General features: G+C 43.2%; 1 protein-coding gene across 6 annotated transcripts in view; it reads left to right on the top strand.

Annotated features, from left to right (window-relative positions):
- Positions 1 to 16731, top strand: part of LOC125448831 (retinal guanylyl cyclase 2-like) — a 60706-nt gene extending 43975 nt beyond the window's left edge. For 2 of the 6 annotated variants that reach the window (XM_059642543.1, XM_048524401.2), the window contains 9 exons: positions 418 to 566; positions 1154 to 1317; positions 3019 to 3211; positions 5409 to 5583; positions 7207 to 7305; positions 8389 to 8483; positions 10101 to 10186; positions 13479 to 13560; positions 15468 to 16731. In XM_059642543.1, the coding sequence (XP_059498526.1) occupies positions 418 to 566; positions 1154 to 1317; positions 3019 to 3211; positions 5409 to 5583; positions 7207 to 7305; positions 8389 to 8483; positions 10101 to 10186; positions 13479 to 13560 (1043 nt within the window). In that variant the 3' untranslated portion in view covers positions 15468 to 16731. Of the gene's footprint in view, positions 1 to 417; positions 567 to 1153; positions 1318 to 3018; positions 3212 to 5408; positions 5584 to 7206; positions 7310 to 8388; positions 8484 to 10100; positions 10187 to 13478; positions 13561 to 15467 lie in introns of those variants that run through there. The other 4 variants (XM_059642544.1, XR_009443434.1, XR_009443436.1 and 1 more) reach the window with 4 other exon arrangements.
- Positions 16732 to 23745: the final 7014 nt, after the last annotated feature.

Here is a 23745-nt window from a genome sequence, read left to right on the forward strand (position 1 = left end):
TTCAATGATTTAAAAGTTCCCTTCATATTTTGGGGCTCAAGGAGACTTCTACGAGAAGAGATGAAGATTGGAACTAGGCCAGTTCTTAATCATCTGAAATATCATCCGGACAGGTCATTTATTGTCCAGGGTGCTATTGGTCAATGAAAACAGAAATTGCTGAAAAAGCTCAGCAGGTCTGGTAGCAGTTCTGAGGAAGGGTCACTCAACCTGAAACGTTAACTATGAATTCTCTCCACAGATGCTGCCACACCTGTTAAACTTTTCCAGCAATTTCAATTTTTGTTTCTGATTTACAGCATCCGCAGTTCTTTTTGTTTTTACATCAAACTTGCTGATCACTTTGACTAGGAGGGTTGGTACAGAGGTGGCTACTTCTATGGTGTTTTCAACAAAATTTCTTCTGTTCTATTTCAGATATCATCAAGAAAGTTCAGAAGCCTCCACCACTGTGCCGGCCCTCTGTCTCACCAGATCTTGCCCCCATGGAGTGCATCCAGATCATGAAACAATGTTGGAGTGAGCAACCCGAGAGACGAACCAATTTTGACCAGATCTTTGACCAGGTCAGCACCACTTCTCTCATTCAGGCACAGCCACTGAGATGTAAGGGGCTCCAGAATCGAGCTGCAAATTCTTAGCTGCCTTTTCTCCTGCAGAATGCAATGTTGTGGTTGTTTGAAATTTGGAATTCTTGCCTGGATCTTGATGATTTCAGAATGAAAATACTTGTCAATGGCCTAGTATTATTGTTGCTGAACTGTTAATCCAAGAAGCCAGTTGATATTTTGGGATCCGAGTTCAAATCCTGCCATGTAGGTGGCAGAATTTGAATTCGATAAAACAAAAATCTGGCAGTAAGAGTCTAATGATGACCATAAATCCATTGTCGTTTGATGGAAAATCCCATCTGGTTCACTAATGTTCTTTAAGGAGGGAAATAGCCATCCTTACCTGGTCTGGCCTATGTGTGACTCCAGTACCACAGCAAAGCGATTGATTCTTAATGGCCCTCTGGGCAATTAGGGATGGGCAATAAATGCAGGCCTAGCCAGCAACATCCTCATCCAATTAATTAAAAAAGACATGTTTGCCTTTTTGGCAGGACCCGGGAGAGCTGATCTTCCTTTTTGTTCCTTCCTTGTGCCTGTAGTTTAAAAACATTAACAAGGGCAAGAAGACAAACATTATTGACTCAATGCTGCGGATGCTGGAGCAGTACTCCAGCAATCTGGAGGACCTGATCAAAGAGAGAACAGAGGAGCTGGAGATCGAGAAGCAGAAAACTGAACAACTCCTGACGCAGATGCTGCCACCGTGAGTGCCAAACCACATCTCCCTCTTTAGTCCTCCGGCAAATAGAGACATCACCCTCATTGGGCTGAGGGGGAGGTAGGCGTAGTCTGTGGTTGGGTTGAGCATAGCTGGGTGAATGTCCCATCTCTAACTGTCCTGGTGTAATTTTGAGGGAGTGCTATACTGTCTGAGGCACCGACTTTCAGAATGGACATCAAGCCGAGGTCCAGTTTGCCCTCTCAGGTGAATGTTATATAAAAAAAAAAGCCCCGTGGCCATTCTTGGTGAAGAATCACGGAGACACCTCCCTAATGTCCAACATCACTAACGTAGATTATGTGGGGAATATTGCATGTGAGAACATGCACAAATTGGCTGCTGCAATGCCTAAATGACAATAGTAACTGCACTTCAGTTACCTAATTGGCTGTTCTGGAGGATCTTGAGGCTCAATCAGTCTCTCCCTCTTAGTCTCCCCACGTTTCTCCACATGTCTTCCTCCAAGAACCAGCTAGTCCCATTCTCCAGCCTTATTTCTGAGCGGTCGAAATTTATCACTTTCAAATATATACCTGGATCTCTTTTGAAATCTCCAATGGAATCTGCATATGCCATTCTCCTACAGGTAGCACATTCTAAATCTGAACAACAGAGTAAAGAAGCTTCTCGATGTCTCACTCCTAGCTTGAAATTGTGACGACCTGGTTACTGACCCAGCATTGACTTGAAATAGAATATCCTTCCTTATCTTGTCAAAATTGTTCATAATTTTGAACACCTCAACAAGGTCACCTCTGCCCCAAGAAGAATAAGCCACTTTCTCTAATATTTCTTTCTATCTAAAGCCCCTCATTTCTGGTGTCATTCTAGCTCTTTTCTGGGCTTTAACATCCTTCTGACACAGAAGGACATGTGTTTAACCAGGACAAAGTGACAGTACTAGGACAAGCAAAACAAAGACAAGCACAAGAATTCCTGGAGAATTGTTTTTCAACCACTGATGCATTGAACAAAAGTTGAAATATTCCCCATCTGCATACCATTACAGTACAAAACTGGAAACAAGACTACCCACCTTGACGGACTGGACCATATAAATTCAGAGCGAGGCAGAACAACAGCACTTCAATGGAGGCAGCACTGAAGATGTCACCTAGAAGGGAGACAAAATGTTTGCACGAAAACCAGTCAGCTCAGCGAACCCACCAACAACTCCAACCACAACCCGACCTACAGACCTTTGTTAAAACATTAACATCCTTCCTTAAATAAGGTGCCCAGAACTGAACACAGTGCTCCAAATATGGTCTGACCAATGATTTGTAGAAGTGTAGTGTCATTTCCTTGATTTCACACTGTACGACTCTATTTATGAACCCAAGGTTCCTATAATTCTTCTTAACAAATATTTCCATGTGCCTGGCCAACAATTGAAAGAAAACATCTGGTTAATTAATGCCCCTTAGGGACAGAAATCTGCCTTCCTTAGCTAGGTCTGACCTACATGTGACTCCAGGCCTACAGCCAATTTACTTGACTCTTACCTGCCCTTCTCAAGGGCCAGTTGGGGAAGGGCATCAAATTCTGGCTCTCCTAGTAATGCCTGCATTCCGTCAGTGAGTATGAAAGAGTGTATGTACATCAAACACCATTTCTGTCTGAAAGCCTAGGTGATTATCAGTCAGAGATTGCTGACTCACCATTCCTTCTTTGAATCCCCAGCTCTGTTGCCCAGGCACTGAAGAGAGGTGTCCCAGTGGAGCCTGAGCATTTTGAGCAGGTGACCATCTACTTCAGCGACATTGTTGGCTTCACCACCATTTCAGCCATGAGCGAACCCATCGAGGTGGTCGACCTTCTCAACAACCTCTATACATTGTTTGATGCCATCATCGGCTCCCACGATGTCTACAAGGTAGCTCAGAATGAATTTCACGGGTTTGTCAGGTCATATTTTACCAATTCAGGTGATTGCTTGGAGGAGATGTAGCTACGTGTAAGAAGCTAACTCAGCCCTAATTTTATAAAGTTTAGTTCAAATTGTATGCAAGTATAAAGCATTTAACAGGCTACTTGGTCGATGCCCTCTACGTGAGGCTTCTCCTTCCTTACTCCAATTCTCCCATCCTTCTAATCTTTTCTGTCTTTCGTGTTTATCCAGCCTGTCCTTAATTACATGGACACCTAAATAACACTCTCTTTGGGAGTCAGTTCCACCTTCTCACTGCTGTCTGGGGAAAGAAGTGATTTGTATATCTCTGACTCTAGAACCTTTTCTCCTTTCTATGCCTATTAAGACTCCTGTTTGGATGATAGCCTAGTGGTAATGTCACTGGATTAATAACCAGAGGCCTGGACTGATGATCCGAAAGCATAAGTTCAAATCCCACTATGGTAGTAAATTTTGAAATTCAATTAATTAATGTATCTGGAAGAAAGCACTAGTCTCTGAAATGATGATTATGAAGTTTTGGAATATCATCAGACTAATCACTCGATTTGGTCCCAGTATATGTTGTGGATAAATTTCACATCTTTACTCTCAGTGTCAGATTTCAGCAACATGTTTATTAACATGGATGATAAACATGATTGAATATTTTTTCATGTCTGTAAAGTGCATTTAAATGTTCTTGTTTATTTGTTCCTCTGTTATTAATTATTAATAGCTTTTATTAATAGAGGGATTGAGTTCCAGAACCAAGAGGTTATGGTGAAACTGTACAAAAGTCTGGTGCGGCCGCACTTGGAGTATTGTGTACAGTTCTGGTCACCGCATTATAAGAATGATGTGGAAGCTTTGGAAAGGGTGCAGAGGAGATTTACTATGATGTTGCCTGGTATGGAGGGAAGGTCTTGTGAGGAAAGGCTGAGGGACTTGAGGCTGTTTTCATAAGAGAGAAGAAGGTTGAGAGATGACTTAACTGAAACATATAAAATAATTAGAGGGTTAAACAGGGTGGATAGGGAGAGCCTTTTTCCTAGGATGGTGACGGCGAGCACGAGGGGGCAAAGCTTTAAATTGAGGGGTGAAAGATATAGGACAGATGTCAGAGGTAGTTTCTTTACTCAGAGAGTAGTAAGGGAATGGAACGCTTTGCCTGCAACGATAGTAGATTTGCCAACTTTAGGTACATTTAAGATGTCATCGGACAAGCATATGGATGTACATGGAATAGTGTAGGTTAGATGGGCTTGAGATGGGTATGACAGGTCGGCACAACATCGAGGGCCGAAGGGCCTGTACTGTGCTGTAATGTTCTATGTTCTATGTTCATGTTCTAATGTACTTAGGGAAAGAATTCTGCTATTCCTATCCAAATAACAAACCTACAGTAATATGGTTGATTCCTGATTGGTCTCTGTAATGGCCCTGGCAAGCCACTGAGTTCAACTCATAGAGCATGGGAAAGGGCCCTGGAGCCCATCTCGTCTGCCTTGGTCATAAATAACCACTTAACTATTCTTATCTCATTTCCCAGTCCATGGCCCATAGCCTTGACATCACAAGTGCACATCTAAATACTTCCTAAATCTTATGATTGCCATTAGGAATGGGTGATAAACACACTGGGAATGTTTTGTTCTATCCAGTCAGTAAAAAGTCTGACCACTTTACAAATTAAACTGTGATTGATTTCAGTTTCCATTGATTACTACCATCATCAGTGTTTCCTCTACGCTGAGCTTGGAAGCTCCATGCATGGTAACTGGCGATTGATAATTGCAATGGAGATTTGCTCAGAAACAAAAATAAAAATTGCTTGACAAACTTAGCAGGTCTGGTAGCATCTGTGAAGAGAAATCAGAGTTAACATTTCGGATCCGGTGACGCTTCAGAACAGATTTGTTAACTGTTCCTGGTGTGCCTCCATGCCAACCATAGTCCAACCAATTAGCACCCTCTTCTCATGTTATATACACTGTCATCGCTAAATGTGACTTTCTTGTGCTGCATCCTGATGAATGTGAGGCAGGTCGCTTAGACTCTTTGTATCATTCCAACAATTTGCATTACCAAAGGCTGTTCATCAGCAATATTTACGAATGAACCATGACTGGCTGGGCGGCCACCTTTTGTGCTGTATCACTCTTGCAGTCTGTGGTTCTAGGTTGAAACGATTGGAGATGCATACATGGTGGCATCCGGACTTCCAACTCGTAATGGGAACCGACATGCAGCAGAAATAGCTAACATGTCCCTGGACATCCTCAGCAGCATGGGGACCTTCAAGATGAGGCATATGCCTGAAGTTCCAGTGCGGATCCGAATTGGATTGCATTCAGGTACGCTGCCCATGTTTAGACATTGTTTTTTAAGGGAGATGGCAGTGTGCTGTTAATAGAACTAGTAATCCAGAGGCTCAGGCTAATACTCAAATTCCACCACAACAGTGCGTTGGATTTAATTTCAATTAATAGGTGGAATTCCATCCCTAATGGCATGGCATGGCATGGCATTGTAGCAAACGGATCGGTTCAAGAAGGCAGCTCACCACCACCTTCTCAAAGGGAAATAGGGTGGACAATAAATGCTGGCCCAGCCAGTGACACATGCAAGTGAATAATTTTTTAAAAATTCAGGGATTGAAATCCCATCAAGTTCACTAATGCTCTTGTAGGGAAAGAAATCTGTGTCCTTACCCGGTCTGACCGACATGTGACTCCAGGCCTAAAGCAATGATGTTGATTCTTAACTGCCCTCTGACATGATGCGGTGAGCCACTCAGTTCAAGGACAATTAGCGATGGACAACAAATGCTGGTCTTGACAGTGACACCCACATTTCTTGGGAAGAGAAAACTAAAATGGAGAAAATAATAGGCAGTTTGGACAAAAGCTTGGAGTGAATCAAAAAGAGTGAATTAAAAACAAAGAAATGCAAGTCCTTTCTTATAACAAAAGCAGAAATAATAAGAAGGAGAAGCAAAGTACTGGCAGTATCTATGGAGGGAAATCTATGGAGGGCGGCACAGTTGCTCAGCAGTTAGCACTGCAGCCTCACAGCACCAGGGACCCAGGTTTGATTCCTGCCTCGGGCAACTGTCTGTGTGGAGTTTGCACATTCTCCCCATGTCTGCGTGGGTTTCCTTCGGGTGCTCCGGTTTCCTCCCACAGCCCAAAGATGTGCAGGCCACGTGGTTTGGCCATGTTAAATTGCCTGTAGTGTTCAGGGGTGTGCGTGTTATAGAACATAGAACATAGAACGTTACAGCACAGTACAGGCCTTATAGGGGGGATGGGTTTGGGTGGGATGCTCCAAAGGGCAGTGTGGCTTTGTTGGGTTGAAGGGCCTGTTTCCACACTGTAGGGAATCTAATCTAAAACATAGTTAACGTCAGCTCTGTTTCTCTGTCCACAGATGCTGACAGACATGCTGAGCTTCTTCAACAATTACTGTTTTTGTTGAAGATTTCCAGCATCTGTAGTTCTTTGTCTTATTTTAGTGCATCCCATTAACACCTTTAGGATGTCCCAAATTGCATTGCTGCCAGTGAAATATTTTATCTAAGATGCAGTCACTGTTGGAATGTAGTAAGTGCAGCCTCCAGCTGGTATGCAACAAACTCCCACAGATAGCCATGCGACAATGACCAGAAATCTTTGGGGATATCTGGTGGTCAAAGAAAGGCACTATAGATAGAAATCTTTAGTTTTAAAAAGCTACCCTATTTGGGAAGGCTTTTTGCAACCTCCCCTTACAAATCTGCATGTGGTTGATGTTGAATCTTGCTTGATAAACAAAGCTCCAGTGTTACTTCACCTTGCTGAAGGGTGAGCATCCTGCTTCTCTCACTGAATGATAAACAAACAAAAAAAGGATTTTTCGGTGATGACTCTTGGTTAAAAGAATGGAAGAGCTGCGCCTGACCATTGTAGCCATGTCTGAAGGCCTGTTTCTTTCTCAAGGTCCATGTGTGGCAGGGGTAGTAGGACTGACCATGCCAAGATACTGTCTCTTCGGAGACACTGTCAACACCGCTTCACGGATGGAGTCTACTGGTTTGCGTGAGTAAGGAGCTCAGTAAAGGCGAGATTCTCATGACTGTAAAAGGTGGATGTATAAGGTCCCATGGCCACCATTTTGAAGAAAGATGCTGTGTGGGGATCAGGAGGCAGTGGTGAATAGATGGAGTGGCTTGTCACCCTGGCATCCTGAATCAGCCAGCATCACAGAGGATAAATAGTTGATGTAGCCATTCCCACTAACAGCACAGCAAAATTTTGCTATGAATAAATTGGTAGCCATGTTCCCCTGTTACATAAACTACAAAGCACAGTGAGGCATGCTAAGTGTATGAAATGGGTTCTGGAAATGAATTAATTATTTAATTTTGGTTGTTTTCTGTGTTGGGGTGCCGAGTGGCTATGGTTGTTGGAGGAGTCTGAAACCTGCCCAAAGCTGTATTGCCAGTCACTAAGCAACCACTGAGCATCTCACTAAGGTAGGATTGATCTCTCACAGACACCTCCTAAAATGCTTGGTGAAGAATGAGCCCTACAGAATATATCTAAGGAGCTCCATGTCATGTCCTGAATCAAATGGTCATAGTCATAAACTCTCTATGAAGCGTTTATTTCATCTTATGATGCTGTTCCTTAAACATGGCTGGGTCAAAATCCTGAAACGCCCTCCCCAATAGCACCATGTAGTTGTCTCCACACCACACAGAGTGCTGCGGTTCAAGAAGGAGCTCACATCACCTTCTCCGGGGCCAATTAGGGATAGGCAATAAACGCAGGCCCAGTCAGTGATGCCCACATCCCATGAATGAATATAAGAAGGACAGTATTATTAAATCTCATATCAAAACCATTCTTTACTGATACAGACAGTTTGAGGGTAGGCTTCTATACGGAGTTAGGAGGCACTTGAGTATTTCCCAGAATTAATATAAGAAGTTATAAACTATTCAAGCTCCTTGATTAGATTCCTGTCTGTAACTGAGTCCTGGGTATCTGTTGTTCTATATGGAAACCACACCGAACCTCTCGATTGGATTCCAGTCTGTAACTCGGTCTGTGATCCTTTCTATGCTTGATATATTTGTCCAGCTGTTTAGGTATAATCAATAATATTTCTGTTTTCAGCCTATCGAATCCACTTGAATGAGAGCACAGTCGCTGTTTTAAAGAACCTCAACCTGGGCTACAAAGTAGAACTGCGAGGGAAGACTGAATTGAAGGTACAGAAGCTGATAGTATCACAGATTGAGAGCCTTTGTACATGAAAGGTTGAATGTAGCAGGACAAGTTACTGAAATATGTGGAATTGTGGGCATTATAACTACTGGTGCAGAGTTCAGAAGTCAGAGTGTTTTGTTGACCCTGTATAAGACAATCGTTCAGCCTCTTACTAAATTACTGTTTTCAATTCTGGGCGCTATGCTTTTGGAGTGATGTGAACTCATTGAACAGGGTCTGGCAGAGATGTAGCGGAATAGTTCCAGAGATTAGGGACTTCAGTAATGTGGAGAGACTAGAATTGTTTCTTTAGATCAGAGAAGATTAAGAGGACATCTGATTAAAGTGTTCAAAATCACAAAAGGTTAGCGTTTTGTAAATTAGGAGACACTACTGAAGGCTGTATAACTGGGGACATGTTCTGTAAGTGATTGGCAAAGGAATCAGAGGCAATTCGATTTTTAATAAGGCGGGCACGAGGAGCCTGGAATGTACTGCCTGAGTGTGTGCAGTGGAGGCAGATTCAATCGTGGCCTTCAAAAGAGAATTAGATAAAAATCTGAAGGAGAAACGCCCTCTAGGAATATGGGGAAAGAGCATTTTGTGTGAGACAAACTGGAAGGCATTCTGAAAGATGGCAATGAGCATCTGCAGCAAGGGAGAAACTGACTGTAGCTTCTTAACACTCAATGGTGTCACCATCACTGAATCGCTCACCCCTGAAGGCTTATCAAATGGACTCGCCATGTTGGTTGGCTACGAAAGTAAGTAACTCATCTGACTCCCCCAAAGTCTGTCTGCCATCAATAAGACACTAATCCAGATGATGGAATACTCCTCACTTACCTTGATGAGTACAGCTCTGACAATACACAAGATTGAAACCTTACACGACAAAGCCTGCTAGCTTGGCACCACATCCACTTCCTCTACCACTGATGCAGCAGTGTGTACCAGCTGTAAGATGCATCGCAGAAATTCACCAAGACTCCTTAGACAGCCCCTGCCAAGCCCATGATCTCTACTATCTAGAAGGACAAGGACAGCAGATAGAATGGAACACCACGTCCTGCAAGTTCCCCTCTGAGCCACTGCCCGTTCTGTTTCAGATTTAATAGATTCGAGAACAGTTTCTTCACCGTGTTATCAGACTTTCGAATGGACTTCAGACATGTTATTTCTGATCTCTGTCGCTCTGCACCTTCTCTGTGCGTAACACTGTATGCTGCATTCTGTTCTGCTACCCTAATGCACTTTGTATGGTATAAGCTGCCTATGTATCATGCAAAACAACACTTTTCATTGTATCTCAGTAGATGCAACAATAATCATTCAATCAACCTTCTCAGGGCAACTACGAATGGACATTAAATGCTGGCTCAGTCAGCAAAACCCCTATCTTATGAATGAATTAAAAAAACAGCCAGTGAGAACTCGATGTGCCAATTGGCTTCTTCCTTTGACATACTGTTTGAGGATGTGTGTGGCTGAAGGAGGGAGAAGGGGGTTGTAAGTGAAGTTGATCTCATCCTTATTCAGTGCTGCAGTGATTGGTAGTGAAGAAAATGATTGAATAAGTTTGTGGAGCATTTATCATTAACTGTGCTTCCTTTCTTAAGGGCAAAGGCTTTGAGGATACCTTTTGGCTGGTTGGAAGAGAGGGCTTTAATAAACCATTGCCGACTCCTCCAGATCTCTTACCAGGGTAGGTGTCTTCTTTTGTTGGCTATACCGTGGGACTCGAGAGTTTATCTAGCTGAGGTATTTAAGATGATGGATTAGGTCGGTAGGTAGAAACTGTATTCTCTGATGGGGACTGGGGTGGACAATGAGGTACAAACAATGATGAAGAACTTGAAATTTGAGCTAGGCTGTTCAGGGTGGGGTGGAGATGTCAGAATATGTGCCGTCACACAAACCACTCCCTTTGTTGCTTTGTCCTCCCTTTAGTATGCTTCTTTGTCCTAGGGATGAATTTTTGCTGTGTCTCCCACATTACTCCCAGAAATTCCTGCCACTGCTGTTCCACTCTCTTTCCTCCTAGGCTCCTTTCCCAGTCAATTCTGGTCCGCTTCTCCCTCATCCCTCTGCAATTGCCTTTATTCAACTGCAATACCATTACATCTGATTCCAGCTTTTCCCCCTCAAACTGCAGAGTAAATTCTATCATTTATAGTCACTGTTTCCTAAGGGTTCCTTCACCTTAAGCTCCCTTACCAAATCTGCCTCATTGCACATCACTAAATCTAGAATTGTCTGTTCCCTAGTCAGCTCCAAAAAGCCATCTTGTAGACATTCCACAAATTCCTTTCTTTTGTGGTCCACTTCCAACCAGACTTTCCCAGTCTACCTGCAGATCAAAATTCTCCACGGTCACTGTAACTTTGCCTTTCTAACATACCTTTTCTGTCTCTTGGTGTATCTTGCGACCCACATCCTGAATACTGTTTGGAGGTCTGTACATAACTCCCATTATGATTGTCTTACCTTTGCACTTCCTCAACTCTACCCACATAGATTCTATATCATCTGACTCTACATTGTTTCTAGCTATGGATTTAATTTAATTTCTTACTAATAAGGCAACCGCACCCACTGTGCCCACCTGCTCGACTTTTTGACAGGGTGCATATCTTTGAATATTTAGCTCCTAGTCATGATCCCCTTGTAGCCACATCTCCATGATGCCCACCACATCATACCTACTAATTTTGATCTGCGCTACAAGCTCATTTACCTTATTTTGTGTGCTGTGTGTATTGTGATACAACACCTCCTGTCCTGTATTTACCGTCCCTCTTCTCATTGTCATCCCTTTATCTGGTGTGCTTGAAGTTTGATTCCTAACCCTTTCCAAATTCTATTGTCCTGTTTTGTGTTCTGGAGGCTTTAATAACCTCTCATGAGTACTCCTTTCTTTTCATTGTTTCATACTTTCCAGTGTAGTTGAATCCACCCCCACAGATGCTAACCTGATGCTTGTTTTCCATGTAATTTTACCCTTCCCTTCCCCCAGACATTCTAGTTTAATTTCTAGAATCTTTTACCCTGGAGAAGCAAGCAGGGCCTCAATTTAACACCCATCCTAAAGGCACCACCTTGGAGAGTGGAGTAGTCCCCTGGGACTGACACTGAAAGTTTTGGCCTGTATTCCATGCTTACGTCAGTCTCTGGAGCGATACGATAGAGGCTTGAGGGTTAACCTCTAAATCACGGTTGATACTTGCAGTCAGAGATAATGGGAACTGCAGATGCTGGAGATTCCAAGATAATAAAATGTGAGGCTGGATGAACACAGCAGGCCAAGCAGCATCTCAGGAGCACAAAAGCTGACGTTTCGGGCCTAGACCCTTCATCTGATGAAGGGTCTAGGCCCGAAACGTCAGCTTTTGTGCTCCTGAGATGCTGCTTGGCCTGCTGTGTTCATCCAGCCTCACATTTTATTATCTTGATACTTGCAGTCTGTAGCTTTGAAACTGTAGGCAAGTGTTAGTGCTTCCAGAATCACCTTGCCTTTTTGACTACTTTGCATCTCATTACTGAGCATCCCCTATCCTCCACCCTGTGACTACTCTTATCACATATGTTGGCTGAGAGTTCAGACCTGTGTCTGCCAAAGATTTTATTGATCTGTGTAATAATACAGGAGGAAACAGACCACTCGGCCTGACTACCTCCTCCTTGTTATGTGTCTTCCAATTTACTTCACAAGTTTAATTTAGATTAATGTGAGGTACTGCATTTTCGAAAGGTAAGTCAGGGCAGGACTTATACACTTAATCATAAGGTCATGTGAGGGTGTTACTGAACAAAGATACCTTGGAGTGCAGGTTCAGAGTTCCTTGAAAGTGGACGCACAGGTAGACACAATAAAGCTTGTCTTAACTGTTGCACATTTGAGTACAGGAGTTGGGAGGTCATGTTGAGATTGTACAAGACATTGGTTAGACCACTTTTGGAATACTGCATTCAATTCTCCCTACTGTAAGCACAATGTTGTAAAATTTGAAAGGGTTCAGAAAAGATTTAAAAGAGGATATTGCCAGAGTTATTTTATAGGATTTTATAGGAAGAACTGAATAGGCTGGGGCTATCTTCCCTGGAGTGTCAGAGGCTGAAACATTTATAAAATCCTGAAGGGCCTAGATAAGGTAAATAAACAAGGTCTTTTCCCTGGCATGGGCTAGTCCAGATCTAGAGGGCATAGGTTTAAGGTGAGGGGGGTAGTTTTAAAAGGAACCTAAGGGGCAGCATTTCCACACAGAGGATGGTGCATGTGTGGAATAAGCTGCCTGAGGAGGTGGTGGAGGCTGGTACAGTTACAGCATTTAAAAGGCATGTGAATGGGTATATGAATAGGAAGGGTTTAGAGGCATATGGGCCAAATGCTGGCAAATGGGACTGGATTCATCTAGAATATCTGGGTGGCATGGATGAGTTGGACCAAAGGGTCTGTTTCCATGCTGTACAGCTCTATGACTGTATAAACCTTCTATTCTTTTCTCCCTGATAATAAAGTGTGAAGCTAGATGAACGCAGCAGGCTAAGCAGCATCTTATTTATTTTCTCCCAAATATGTTTATCCAGCTTCCTCTTAAATAAATCTACAGCATTCACTCCCCTGTGCTTGCAGATTCCACATTTTCACCATGCTTTGTGCAGAGAAATTTTTCCTGGATTCTAATTGGATTTATTTGTGGCTGACATCATCTGAGATCAGATTTGTTTATTGGACTTAAATTCCCCCAGTTGTCATAGTGAGATTTGAGCCCACATCCTCAGACTATTAGCTTCTGGATTACTGGACTAGTGATGTTAAATTACAACATCATCTATTTTCATAATTTTTTTTCTGCAGTGTTTCCCATGCCTGTATGTTCCATTTATAATATGTTTGTTCTGCATTTAAGCAGTATCTCTATCTCTATCTCTCTCTCTCTCTCTCTCTCTCTCTCTCTCTCTCTCTCTCTCCCCCTCTCTCTCCCTCTCGTCATCAGAGCCAATAACCATGGCCTTAATTTGGAGGAAGTTCCCCTAGAGAGAAGACAGAAGCTGATGAAGGCACGCAATATGAAATAGGTACAGAACAATGAACTTTGTTTATCTTTGGCTCTATTTTCTCTTTCCACACTAAAAAGAGCCAATGTTTCAGGTTCAGAGACTCTTCTTGGGTTCTGAAGACAAGTCACTGGACCTGAAACATTGACTCTGCTTTCTCTTTCCACAAATGCTGCCAGACATGTTGAGTTTCTCAAACAATTGTGTTTTCATTTCTGATTTCCAGCAACCGCAGTACTTTTGTTTAGATTTTCATCTACTGTTTCTCAAACTGGCAAGAATGCCTAACGTTCCTTACCCTCTCTTTTATTTTGGTACCATCTTAGAATGGAGGCTTACTGCAGCACTGATGATGCCTGTGCCAACCTTTCGAAAGAACAGTTCATTCACCCCTTCCCCAGCCTTTTCTCACAATTAGTTCTCAGGAGTTAATAGTGATGATGTTGAAAACAACAATCTGCATTTATGAAGTGCCTCCATTGCAGTGCAACATTCCAGGGTGAGCTTAACCAAGAGTCCAATCTGACACAGAGCTATATGAGGAGATATTGTGTTCCAATGACCAAAATCTTGGTTAAAGAGATCAGTTTTAAGGAGCACCTTAAACAGGGACAAAGAGAGAAGTGGGTTGGGGTTAGTTAGAACATAGAACATTACAGCACAGTACAGGCCCTTTGGCCCTCGATGTTGTGCCGATCTGTCATACCAATCTGAAGCCCATCTAACCTACACTATTCCATGTACGTCCATATGCTTATCCAATGATGACTTAAATGTACCTAAAGTTGGCGAATCTACTACCGTTGCAGGCAAAGCGTTCCATTCCCTTACTACTCTCTGAGTAAAGAAACCACTTCTGACATCTTTCCTATATCTTTCACCCCTCAATTTAAAGCTATGCCCCCTCCTGCTCGCCGTCACCATCCTAGGAAAAAGGCTCTCCTATCCACCCTATCCAACCCTCTGATTATTTTATATGTTTCAATTAAGTCACCTCTCAACCTTCTTCTCTCTAACAAAAACAGCCTCAGGTCCATCAGCCTTTCCTCATAAGACCTTCCCTCCGTACCAGGCAACATCCTAGTAAATCTCCTCTGCACCCTTTCCAAAGCTTCCACATTCTTCTTATAATGCGGTGACCAGAACTGTACACAATACTCCAAGTGCGGCCGCACCAGAGTTTTGTACAGCTGCAGCATAACCTCTTGGTTCCGGAACTCGATCCCTCTATTAATAAAAGCTAAAACACTGTATGCCTTCTTAACAGCCCTGTCAACCTGGGTGGCAATTTCTAGAGCTTGGGCCACAAGTAAGTGAAAGCGGGGGCTGCAAATGGGTGTAGTGACTAAAATCGAGGATATGCAAGGGTTTTGAAATGGAGGAGCACGGAGAACTCTGAGGATTATAGAGCTAAAGAACATTAAGGAGACAGGATGGAATTTAACAAGGTTAGAATTTGTAACTTGAGCCATTGGCATATATGAATTTTCCAGCCAATTCTGACTTCCAGTCAGCACCCTGTTTTCCTGTACTATAAATTGTTGTGGTTGTTTGAAATTTGGCACTCTGCACTAGCCCTGATGTGTTGCCAAACAAAACATTTAGCAATGTGCCCTATTTTCAGCGATACTTAATTTCTGTACTACCACCTGACAGATTGCATTTATCTATGAATCCCACTGAACTCCATCTGCTCCATACGTTTTACTGGGAAACATCAACTCAACTCTCAAATAAAGCATGGACATTTTGCTGTGATATCAGAGTCCCCATAGTTCAGTGCCAGTTCCCTCAAGTGAATGTGAGAATGGATTGGGAATTAATTTAAACTGGTGTGGATTAGGCTAGCAGCAAGACCTGATCCTTGATTAAGATGTAAATTTTGTCTTTTCTCATTTTCTTTTTTCTCTGGTTTGTAACAATTGCAGACAAAGGAGCAAGTAATAGTGCGTCAGCTCCCAGGGACCTAAAGACAGTCTTGCATTTCTGTAACACCTTTCACAGTCCGTGGATGCCACAGCCAATGATGATGCGCTTTTTCAGCCTGAAGTATAGTCGCTGTTCTATCGTTGGAGATATGGTGGCCAATTGCGCACGGGAAGATCCTACAAGCGGCAATGCGTTTACTTGTCTATTATTTTTGAACAAAAATGAAGAGAGTGGAATGAAAAGTATTGCTGTCCAGGGCACCAGGGAGGACATATCCCTGCATCTCTCCCCTCCCAAATAATTTTGAAATAACGCCGTGTGGTGGTGTATGGACCCCCTCACCCCCCACTTCTGCTCCTTGCTACCTCGAGAGGTCAGTTCATCTGGAAAGTGGCATCTCTGGGCAGTGCAGCATTGCCTCAGGAACAGTAATTGGACTCAGCACTGTGCCTCTGACGGGAGAGGCCACCATGATGGGGCTGCTGACAGCTACTTTTAAATTGTGATTTATGATACCAAAAGGCTCTTAAGTGGATGCTTCTTTTACAGTGCTAGCACGTCACTGGCCTCACCACCTCAAGAGGTCCCAAACTGTTCTTAAGTACTTTTCAATTGTTGTATTATTAGAAACAGGACAGCCAAATACCTGCACATCAAGCTCCCACAAACAGCTCCATGCTCACCACCAAATATTCCCAGCTCGTGCTTTTGGCTTCAAAATAAATATTGGCCCCGGGATGATGAGGATTTCTTTCTCTGTCCCACCTGAAAGACGGCACTGATAACTGCTGCCCCACTACCCTCCTGTCCCACGTGGGGGACATCAGTCTGAATATTGTTACTCTAGTCTCTGGAGTGGGGGCCTTGACCTCACAATCTTTAGGCTCAGGAGAGAGCTAGACAAAGGGAGCAAGCACTACCCAATGGTCAAGGACTGACGAACTTTGAAAATAAAAGTTCTTTCTACATTTGCGTCAGGCCAGCCATTGTGAAATGTGTTTCTCTGCACTCCGTGTGCCTTTGCCTTTTGTGTGCCCTCGGCCTCTGGATGAAAGCCATGGTCAAAGCTTGCACGGGTACAACAATACCCTGCATTTCCATGGCACCATTGACAGGGCACAAAGGAGAAACAATCCCAGGGCAAAACAATGAGGGTGAGTAATCTCCACTGAGGGCTGGTACAATTGCTTGTTGCACTGGCACGTGTGCTATCACACCCAGTGCTGTGTAAAGTGATTATCTTTCAGTATTCACACCATGAATAAAATCACTATCTTTAGCAATATATTACAATGTTTGTGACCTGTATGTGGAAAACTTGATCAAATCCACTCTGTTGTAAGCAGGCTATCTGTCATGGCAGTGTTTAGCAGAACCATCTGAGACATCTTAGGTAAACTCACTGATACACCTCCCGATCCTTCCTACTGACGTTAGTTGAAGTTTCTGATGCCAAATCATCAGGAATGAGACTTTGTTTTGATAGATTGACTAGGTCTATCTATAGTACACTCTAACTAGTTACATTACATCTGGGTTACCTGACATTTTCATGTGAGGCATCAGGGCTCCATTCATTGGTAAGCCGACAATGCTAGTCCATAGGACACTTCTTCCAGGAACAGCTCTTTATATTCTGGTGGGTAGATTTTATGTTGCAATGTCAGTTAACCCTTTCAGGTCCAGCTTGCCTTGTGTAACCGTTTTTACCTCAGTCTTCATCTCAAAGTTTTCACGTGGATTGATACCTTTGCTTCATTCTCTTTGCAGAGTAACAGAGACTATTTTGAGAGTGTAGAAAGGGAGGAGTTTGTGATGTTTTTCTCTCGCATATGAAATGATCCCTTTTAACAAAAGAAAGGGATCCTTCCTGCTGTGCCTGCTGACTCTTCCCCAGTAAGAAATTGGAATGGGAGTGGACCCTGCCTGTTGTGCGATTCCATGTGCTCTTTTGTACTCACCCCCACTCTTCCACCCATTCCATTTAATTCTCTGAACATTTATCAAAGAGTATGACTCAGTGACAGATCTTCCAGGATGCTCTGAGATAGAGAATTCCCAAATATTCTCAACCTTCTGAGTGAAGAAGTATCCCCTTATTTCAGACCAGAGAATTGAATCCTTTTCCTGAGATTCTGACCACCAACCACAACTGCCCAACCTCAGGAGCAAACATCCTCCCGGTTTTACATCTCACAGCGAGGTTCACAAGGAAAGATTCCTCGGCCTTCACTCCTCCAACCAGATTCAAACACTCATCAAGTATCACAGCAGACCGGCATTGGGAGAGGTGCGGACTTGATCATATACCTAGCCAATTGCAGGCAACGTGCTTGCCCATGATTAACTGCCATTTGAAGGGAGCACTATCCTGTCTGACAAGGTCTTGTGGCATAGTAGATAACGCCCTGGGTTCTGGGGCTTGAGCCCTACTCCACAGTGTGATGGTCAGGGAAGAAGTATCCATAATGTTGCCTAACAGGGTGAGCACTGTGCTAGTCACCAGTGGTAAGGGGCAGAGAACTCCCTGATCAGCCACATGTTGGAACCTCACCCATCCTCATTTATAATTCTGCACTGTCAACATGCAGTAAGAAGTTAGTGGTGAAGAACCATTCAGTTGTGTGACAAACAGGAATCAGCTTTTCTGCCATAACTTTTCATTCACAAACCGCAGCCTACTGCAGAATGTAGACCGTGTGTCCTATCCTCCTACACACTGCAGCCGAGTACAGAATTGCAATAGTTTCTAATCCACTTGATTGGAGATGTTATGACATACGTGTGGAGAAGGCGAGGCTTCAACCCTAGTTCAGAGGTTGCAACACTACCACTGCATCACAAGAGTATGTAGGGAAGCTTTTTTTTTTGTAAACTCACCATTCAATCATGCACGTCATCAATTAAACATAGAACAAACTACAAACACTTACAAAAATAGAAATTGCTGGAGAAACTCAGCAGGGTCTGGCAGTATCCATGGAGACGTTTCAGGTCCAGTGACCTTTCTTCAGAACTACAAACACTGTCCACCAGTGGACAACAGCCAATACAGTGATGAAAGCAAAAAGATGGGGAAAGCAAATGAGGGAGCAAGCTAAATCAAGATAGCGTTGGAGGGAAAGGTAATACATTCCAACCCCTTGTGGTGCCCACATCCCCACCTATAAGTTTTGAGATTGATAGTGGACACTGCAAAGACTCTTTCTTAGGTCTCTTTCTTAGTATATTCAGTGGCGTGCCATCCACAATAGAGAATTGCACAGATTGACCACACCCTCTGAGCGATGGAATATTTCCTCATTTTTGCCCTAAATGACCTGCCCTAAATGACCTACCCTGTATCCTGAGATTGTTGACGCCCTGGTTCGCTCTTTGGCATGTCCTAGAGGATCCTGTCAGAAGACAGCCGTCTTGTCAGGGTCTATGCACAGTCAGTCCCTGGGTTGGGAACAGGTTCTCTCCTTGAGTCCGTTCGCAAGTTGATTTGAGTTAAAGTCAGAACATACAGACAATATAAAGGAGCCATTTGTAAGTACAGGAGATGTTTGCATGTTGGGTCTTTAAAATTACAACCCTCTATGAGACTGTGTTCGGAAGTCAGATGCTTGTAAATTCGGGACTCCTGTACCTTTACCCTAAGCTTAACCCTAATGTTTTTGACTAGGGTTGCTCAATGAGGTTGCTGCCTCATAGTGTTAGGGACCCAGGTTCAATTTCAGCTTAGAGTGATTGTGTGGAGTTTGCATGTTCTCCCAGTGTCTGTATGGGTTTCCTCTGGATGCTGTAGTTTCCTCCCATTGTCCAAAGATGTGCAGGTAAGAGTGGACTGGCTGTGCTAAATTGTTCCACAGTGTCCAGGGTGGGCAGGTTAGGTGGATTAGCTATGGGAAATGTGGGGTACAGGGAATAGCTGGGTCTGGTGGGATGCTGTACAGAGGGTCATTGCAGACTTGATGGGCTGAATATCCTCTTTCTGCACTGTAGGAACCTGTGATCCTGTGTGGGTCATAACTATGGATTCCAACATGGAAGATTTGGGTCAATGTCACCTAATTGGACTAGCCTTGAACTATCTGTCAAACAGCTAACTTTTGCCTTTATTCGGTTTTCTTAATATTATAGGAACGACTGCCCTAATCCTGCAATGCCAGCCTTTAATTCCTGGGGCATCCTGGGGCAAATCTAGAGAACTAGCAACCTGCCAAATTATTTTGGGAATTTCTCTTCATTCATTCACTGGATCTAGGCATTGCTGGCCAGCGATTCTCATTCATTTCTTGCCTTCGTGAAGTGCCACAGTTATTGAGATTGGTGCCTATAGTTCATTTAGGCTGGCTTTATCACATTGAAGCAGTGGCAGAGGTGTGACAAGATGTGCATTTAAGAGGGATTTGTTCTGTCCTGTTGCCCTTGAAAACAGATATTGTGAACCCGGTGCCAAAGTGTCAGCTTCAGGGAAAGCAGAGTAAATAGCTTGGGGTAATTTTTTAAAAAGTCGACATAAGAATTGTGTGTGGGTGGACTCAGGCACACACTGACCCACAGTTTTAGATTTTGCTTTCAGTTGTTGAGGTTGGGGTTTTTTGAAGTTGAAGCTGCTAGATACAGCTGTCTGTCTGCTGCTGCAAACAGCTTGCATTCTGTCTCTGCTGATGACTTGGACTGGAGATAGCATGTGAGTGTATCTGTTTTGCTGAATTTGCCAAGGATTTGTTTATTGAATGCTGTCATTTTAGAACAGTTGATAAGGTATAGTTAACTCATTGTTTTTATGAATTATTTCAAGAGTTAAAGTTATGACAATTTTTTTGTTTGCATTTTATTTTGCTTAAAACCGAATGTTTTCTTAATTGACCAATTGAATCACACCTGGAATGCAGTGCACTTACACTTGCCTTTAACTGAGAGAAAAGTCCTTGACATGTTTTGAGGCTGTTTGATCTGGTCTATAACAGAGGTCGCCCAAATACCCATGGCCCATACAGGGGCAGGGAAAGGCAATCTTTTCCCAACATCAGCAGGACCTGGGCCTGGCTATTGGCCGAGAACTTCAGACTGATTGAAAAAACTCTGGGGAAAACAGAAGTGCACAGGAATCAGAGCCAAGCTATTTATTATTTAGACTATTGTGAGGAATCAGAAATTTGATGTCACAGTTTGTGATCGCCATCTTATTTGGGGAACCATATTTAATGCTGAAAGACACTGAGCCACCACACAAGGTGATGTCAAGGAATCTGACAGCGGTAGTGTCTGTATCTTCAGACCAGAGGCTCGGGGTTTGTGACTCACCAGCTTCATTTCATTGAGACGTTGAGTCATACAGCATGGTAACAGACTCTTTGGTCCAACCAGCCCATGCCGAACATAATCCCAAACTAAACTAATCCCACCTGCCTGTTCCTGACCCGTTTCCCTCCAAACCTTTCCAGTTAATGTACTTAGCCAAATGTCTCTTAAACATTGTAATTGTGTCCATATCCACCACTTCCTCAGGATGTTCATTCTGCATGTGAACTACCCTCTGTGTGAAAATTTGCCCTCATGTCTTTGTATCTCTCCTCAAAAATGCAGCCCTAGCCTTGAAATCCCCCATCTTAGCAAAAAGGCAACTACTGGTAGTTGGCCTGGTGTCAATGCCGAGTAAGGTATAGATGAAGTCAGCAAATTTCTACTCTCATTAGAGAGAGAGAGCGAGAGAGAGACTACTGGTAGTGGTTTAACCTGAGGGTCACCACATCTCAGGAGAAGGGAGAGACTGAGAAGGCTGGACCTTCATGGTAGGTGCAGGAATCAAACCATGCTGTTGCCTTCACTTTTACATCACAAATTAGCCATCCAGCTAACTAAGCTAACTGACTCCCTCTTCTACTCCAGGCAAGTGCATCACCTCAGGATGTTTTGCTGCATTACTGGTGCTTTAGAAGTGTGCCTTTTTTTGAGGGGGAAGTATTTGCTGTCTCCTCACCCCAACTCACACTGGCTATATAGCATTCCTACCCTTTGATCCCTGTCAGATCTTGGTGGATCTTGTGCAGAACTTTGAAAAGATTTACAGGAAGTTCAAGTGATTGGCCAGAAAGGATGGATTCAAAGAAATGCTGCCAAAGAGAGGGTGGAGAGCCTTAGAGGGAGGGAAACCAGGCTGCTGGAAACAAGGCAGCCAGTGGCCGTGGGACACAACGTCTAGAGCTCGCCTTGCAGGCCGCTTCACTAAGGCAACACTGTCGCTGAACTCAACCCTGCTACAGATTAAAATTAAACCCAAAGAAAATAGCCTCACCCAGCACTAGCCACATTGTTAAATGTAGTAATTAAGTTCTGAGCTTCCCTTTGAAAGAGCAATGTACAAGTCCAAACATGATGTGGCTTTGTTTGGACTATTTACACTTTCAAGAGCCTATTGGTCCCTGAGGAGGCTGCTATGAAATCTATTTAAATATCCAACTCTTGTGTCTGTATGAATAGTTAACATTTGATTACATTTTAGGCAGTGATGAGATCACCATTGATGATTTAGTGCTTCTACATGGACCGGTTCTCTCAGTTAGTTGCAAAGGGGCCAATTGCATGTGTGTTTCTTTTAGAAAGTCAAAATACCAAATCCAGAAGACCACTTCCAATTGATATAAAATACCCTTAAACATAATAGAAACGTCTCTCTGCCCTTCACAGAGAAGTTGCCCAAAACCTTTGACACAATATTTGGTTTATTCTTTTGTAGGATGTGGGTGTCATGGATAAGGCTGGCATTTGTTGCCCACCCCTAAACTGCCCTTGGGATCAGTTAAGGGTTGACTGGTTGGGTGTCATTATTGATTAAACTAAGGTAAGGATTCCTGAAAAGGGATATTCATGATCCATTGGGTCTTTGTGACAATTGGTGACTGTTATGGACCAGGCCAGACCCCTCAAAATATTTTAAGGTAGGCTAGATCCTAACATTTTCTTAGTTTAAAGGTAAAAGTGGATGTTCCAGATGTGATGCAACTGGTCAAACCACTTGGCTTTAAGCAAATCAAAATTTATTTAAACACTTCAGTTGAAACATGAACAAAAGAAAGTGTACATTAGAATAATTGAACTCTAAACTCTTAGAGTGGCACAGTGGTTAGCACTGCTGCCTCACAACGCCAGGGACCCAGGTTCGATTCCAGCCTCAGGCAACTGTCTACGTGCATTTTCTTTGCACATTCTCCCAGTGTCTGTGTGGGTTTCCTCCGGGTGCTCCGGTTTCCTCCCACAGTCCAAAGATGTGCAGGTTAGGTGGATTGGCCATGCTAAATTGTCCCGTAGTTAACAAAGTGTAGAGCTGGATGAATACAGCAGGCGAAGCAGCATCTTAGGAGCAGAAAAGCTGACGTTTCAGGCCCATAGTGTTCAAGGATGTGTAGATTAGGTGGGTTATAAGGAGATGAGTCTGGGTGGGATGCTGTAAGCCTCGGTGTGGACTTGTTGGGCCGAAAGGCCTGCTTCCACACTGTAGGGATTCAATGATTCTATGGACTATTAGAAAACCTAACCGATCTGATACAGCAATTTAACTAATTAACCTTTCCAATATAGTGACATCCCATAAACACGACCCTTGGCAAAAAGGTAAATTCAAACACTGATTCTTACAGGGGGGACGAAACAACCTCCAGAGAGAGATTTCAGAGGAATCCTTCACTGAAACTTGCAACACTCCTGGTACTCAAAACATCTAGTGACTGTGACAGCTAAAAAAAACTAGAAAAAACTTGAACAAAAACAAAGTTGCTGGAAAAGCTCAGCAGGTCTGGCGGCATCTGTGAAGTTAAAAAGCAGAGTTAATGTTTTGGGTCCAGTGACCATTCCTCAGAACTGAGTTCTGAGCTCCCAATTCTGAGGATCACTAGACCTGAAATGTTAACTCTATTTTTTTCTTCACAGATGCTACCAGAGCTGCTGAACTTTTCCAGCAACTTTGTTTTTGTTCCTGATTTACAGCACCTGCAGTTCTTTTTGTTTATATTTAGGAAAACCCTGAACTGGGAGAACTGATCACTCATCTTCTATTGTTAAACTGCTACTCCCTAGATTCTTTTGCACACCTGACTTTACGACCTGTCTTTGAAAAAAAACCAAGGACAAAATAACCATTTTATAGTGACAGATCATCACAGCGACAGCTTGATGGGGGGCTCAGTCTTTGTTTTGGCTAAGTCTGAGTTGGTTTGAGTTTTATCAGTCATTCCCATTCTGAGGCCCTTGCCGTAGCTTCCCAAACTTGTCAATTACCTCATCCTACGC

Source organism: Stegostoma tigrinum, chromosome 45 (genome assembly GCF_030684315.1).
Source record: "Stegostoma tigrinum isolate sSteTig4 chromosome 45, sSteTig4.hap1, whole genome shotgun sequence".
NCBI classification, from domain to species: Eukaryota; Metazoa; Chordata; class Chondrichthyes; order Orectolobiformes; family Stegostomatidae; genus Stegostoma; species Stegostoma tigrinum.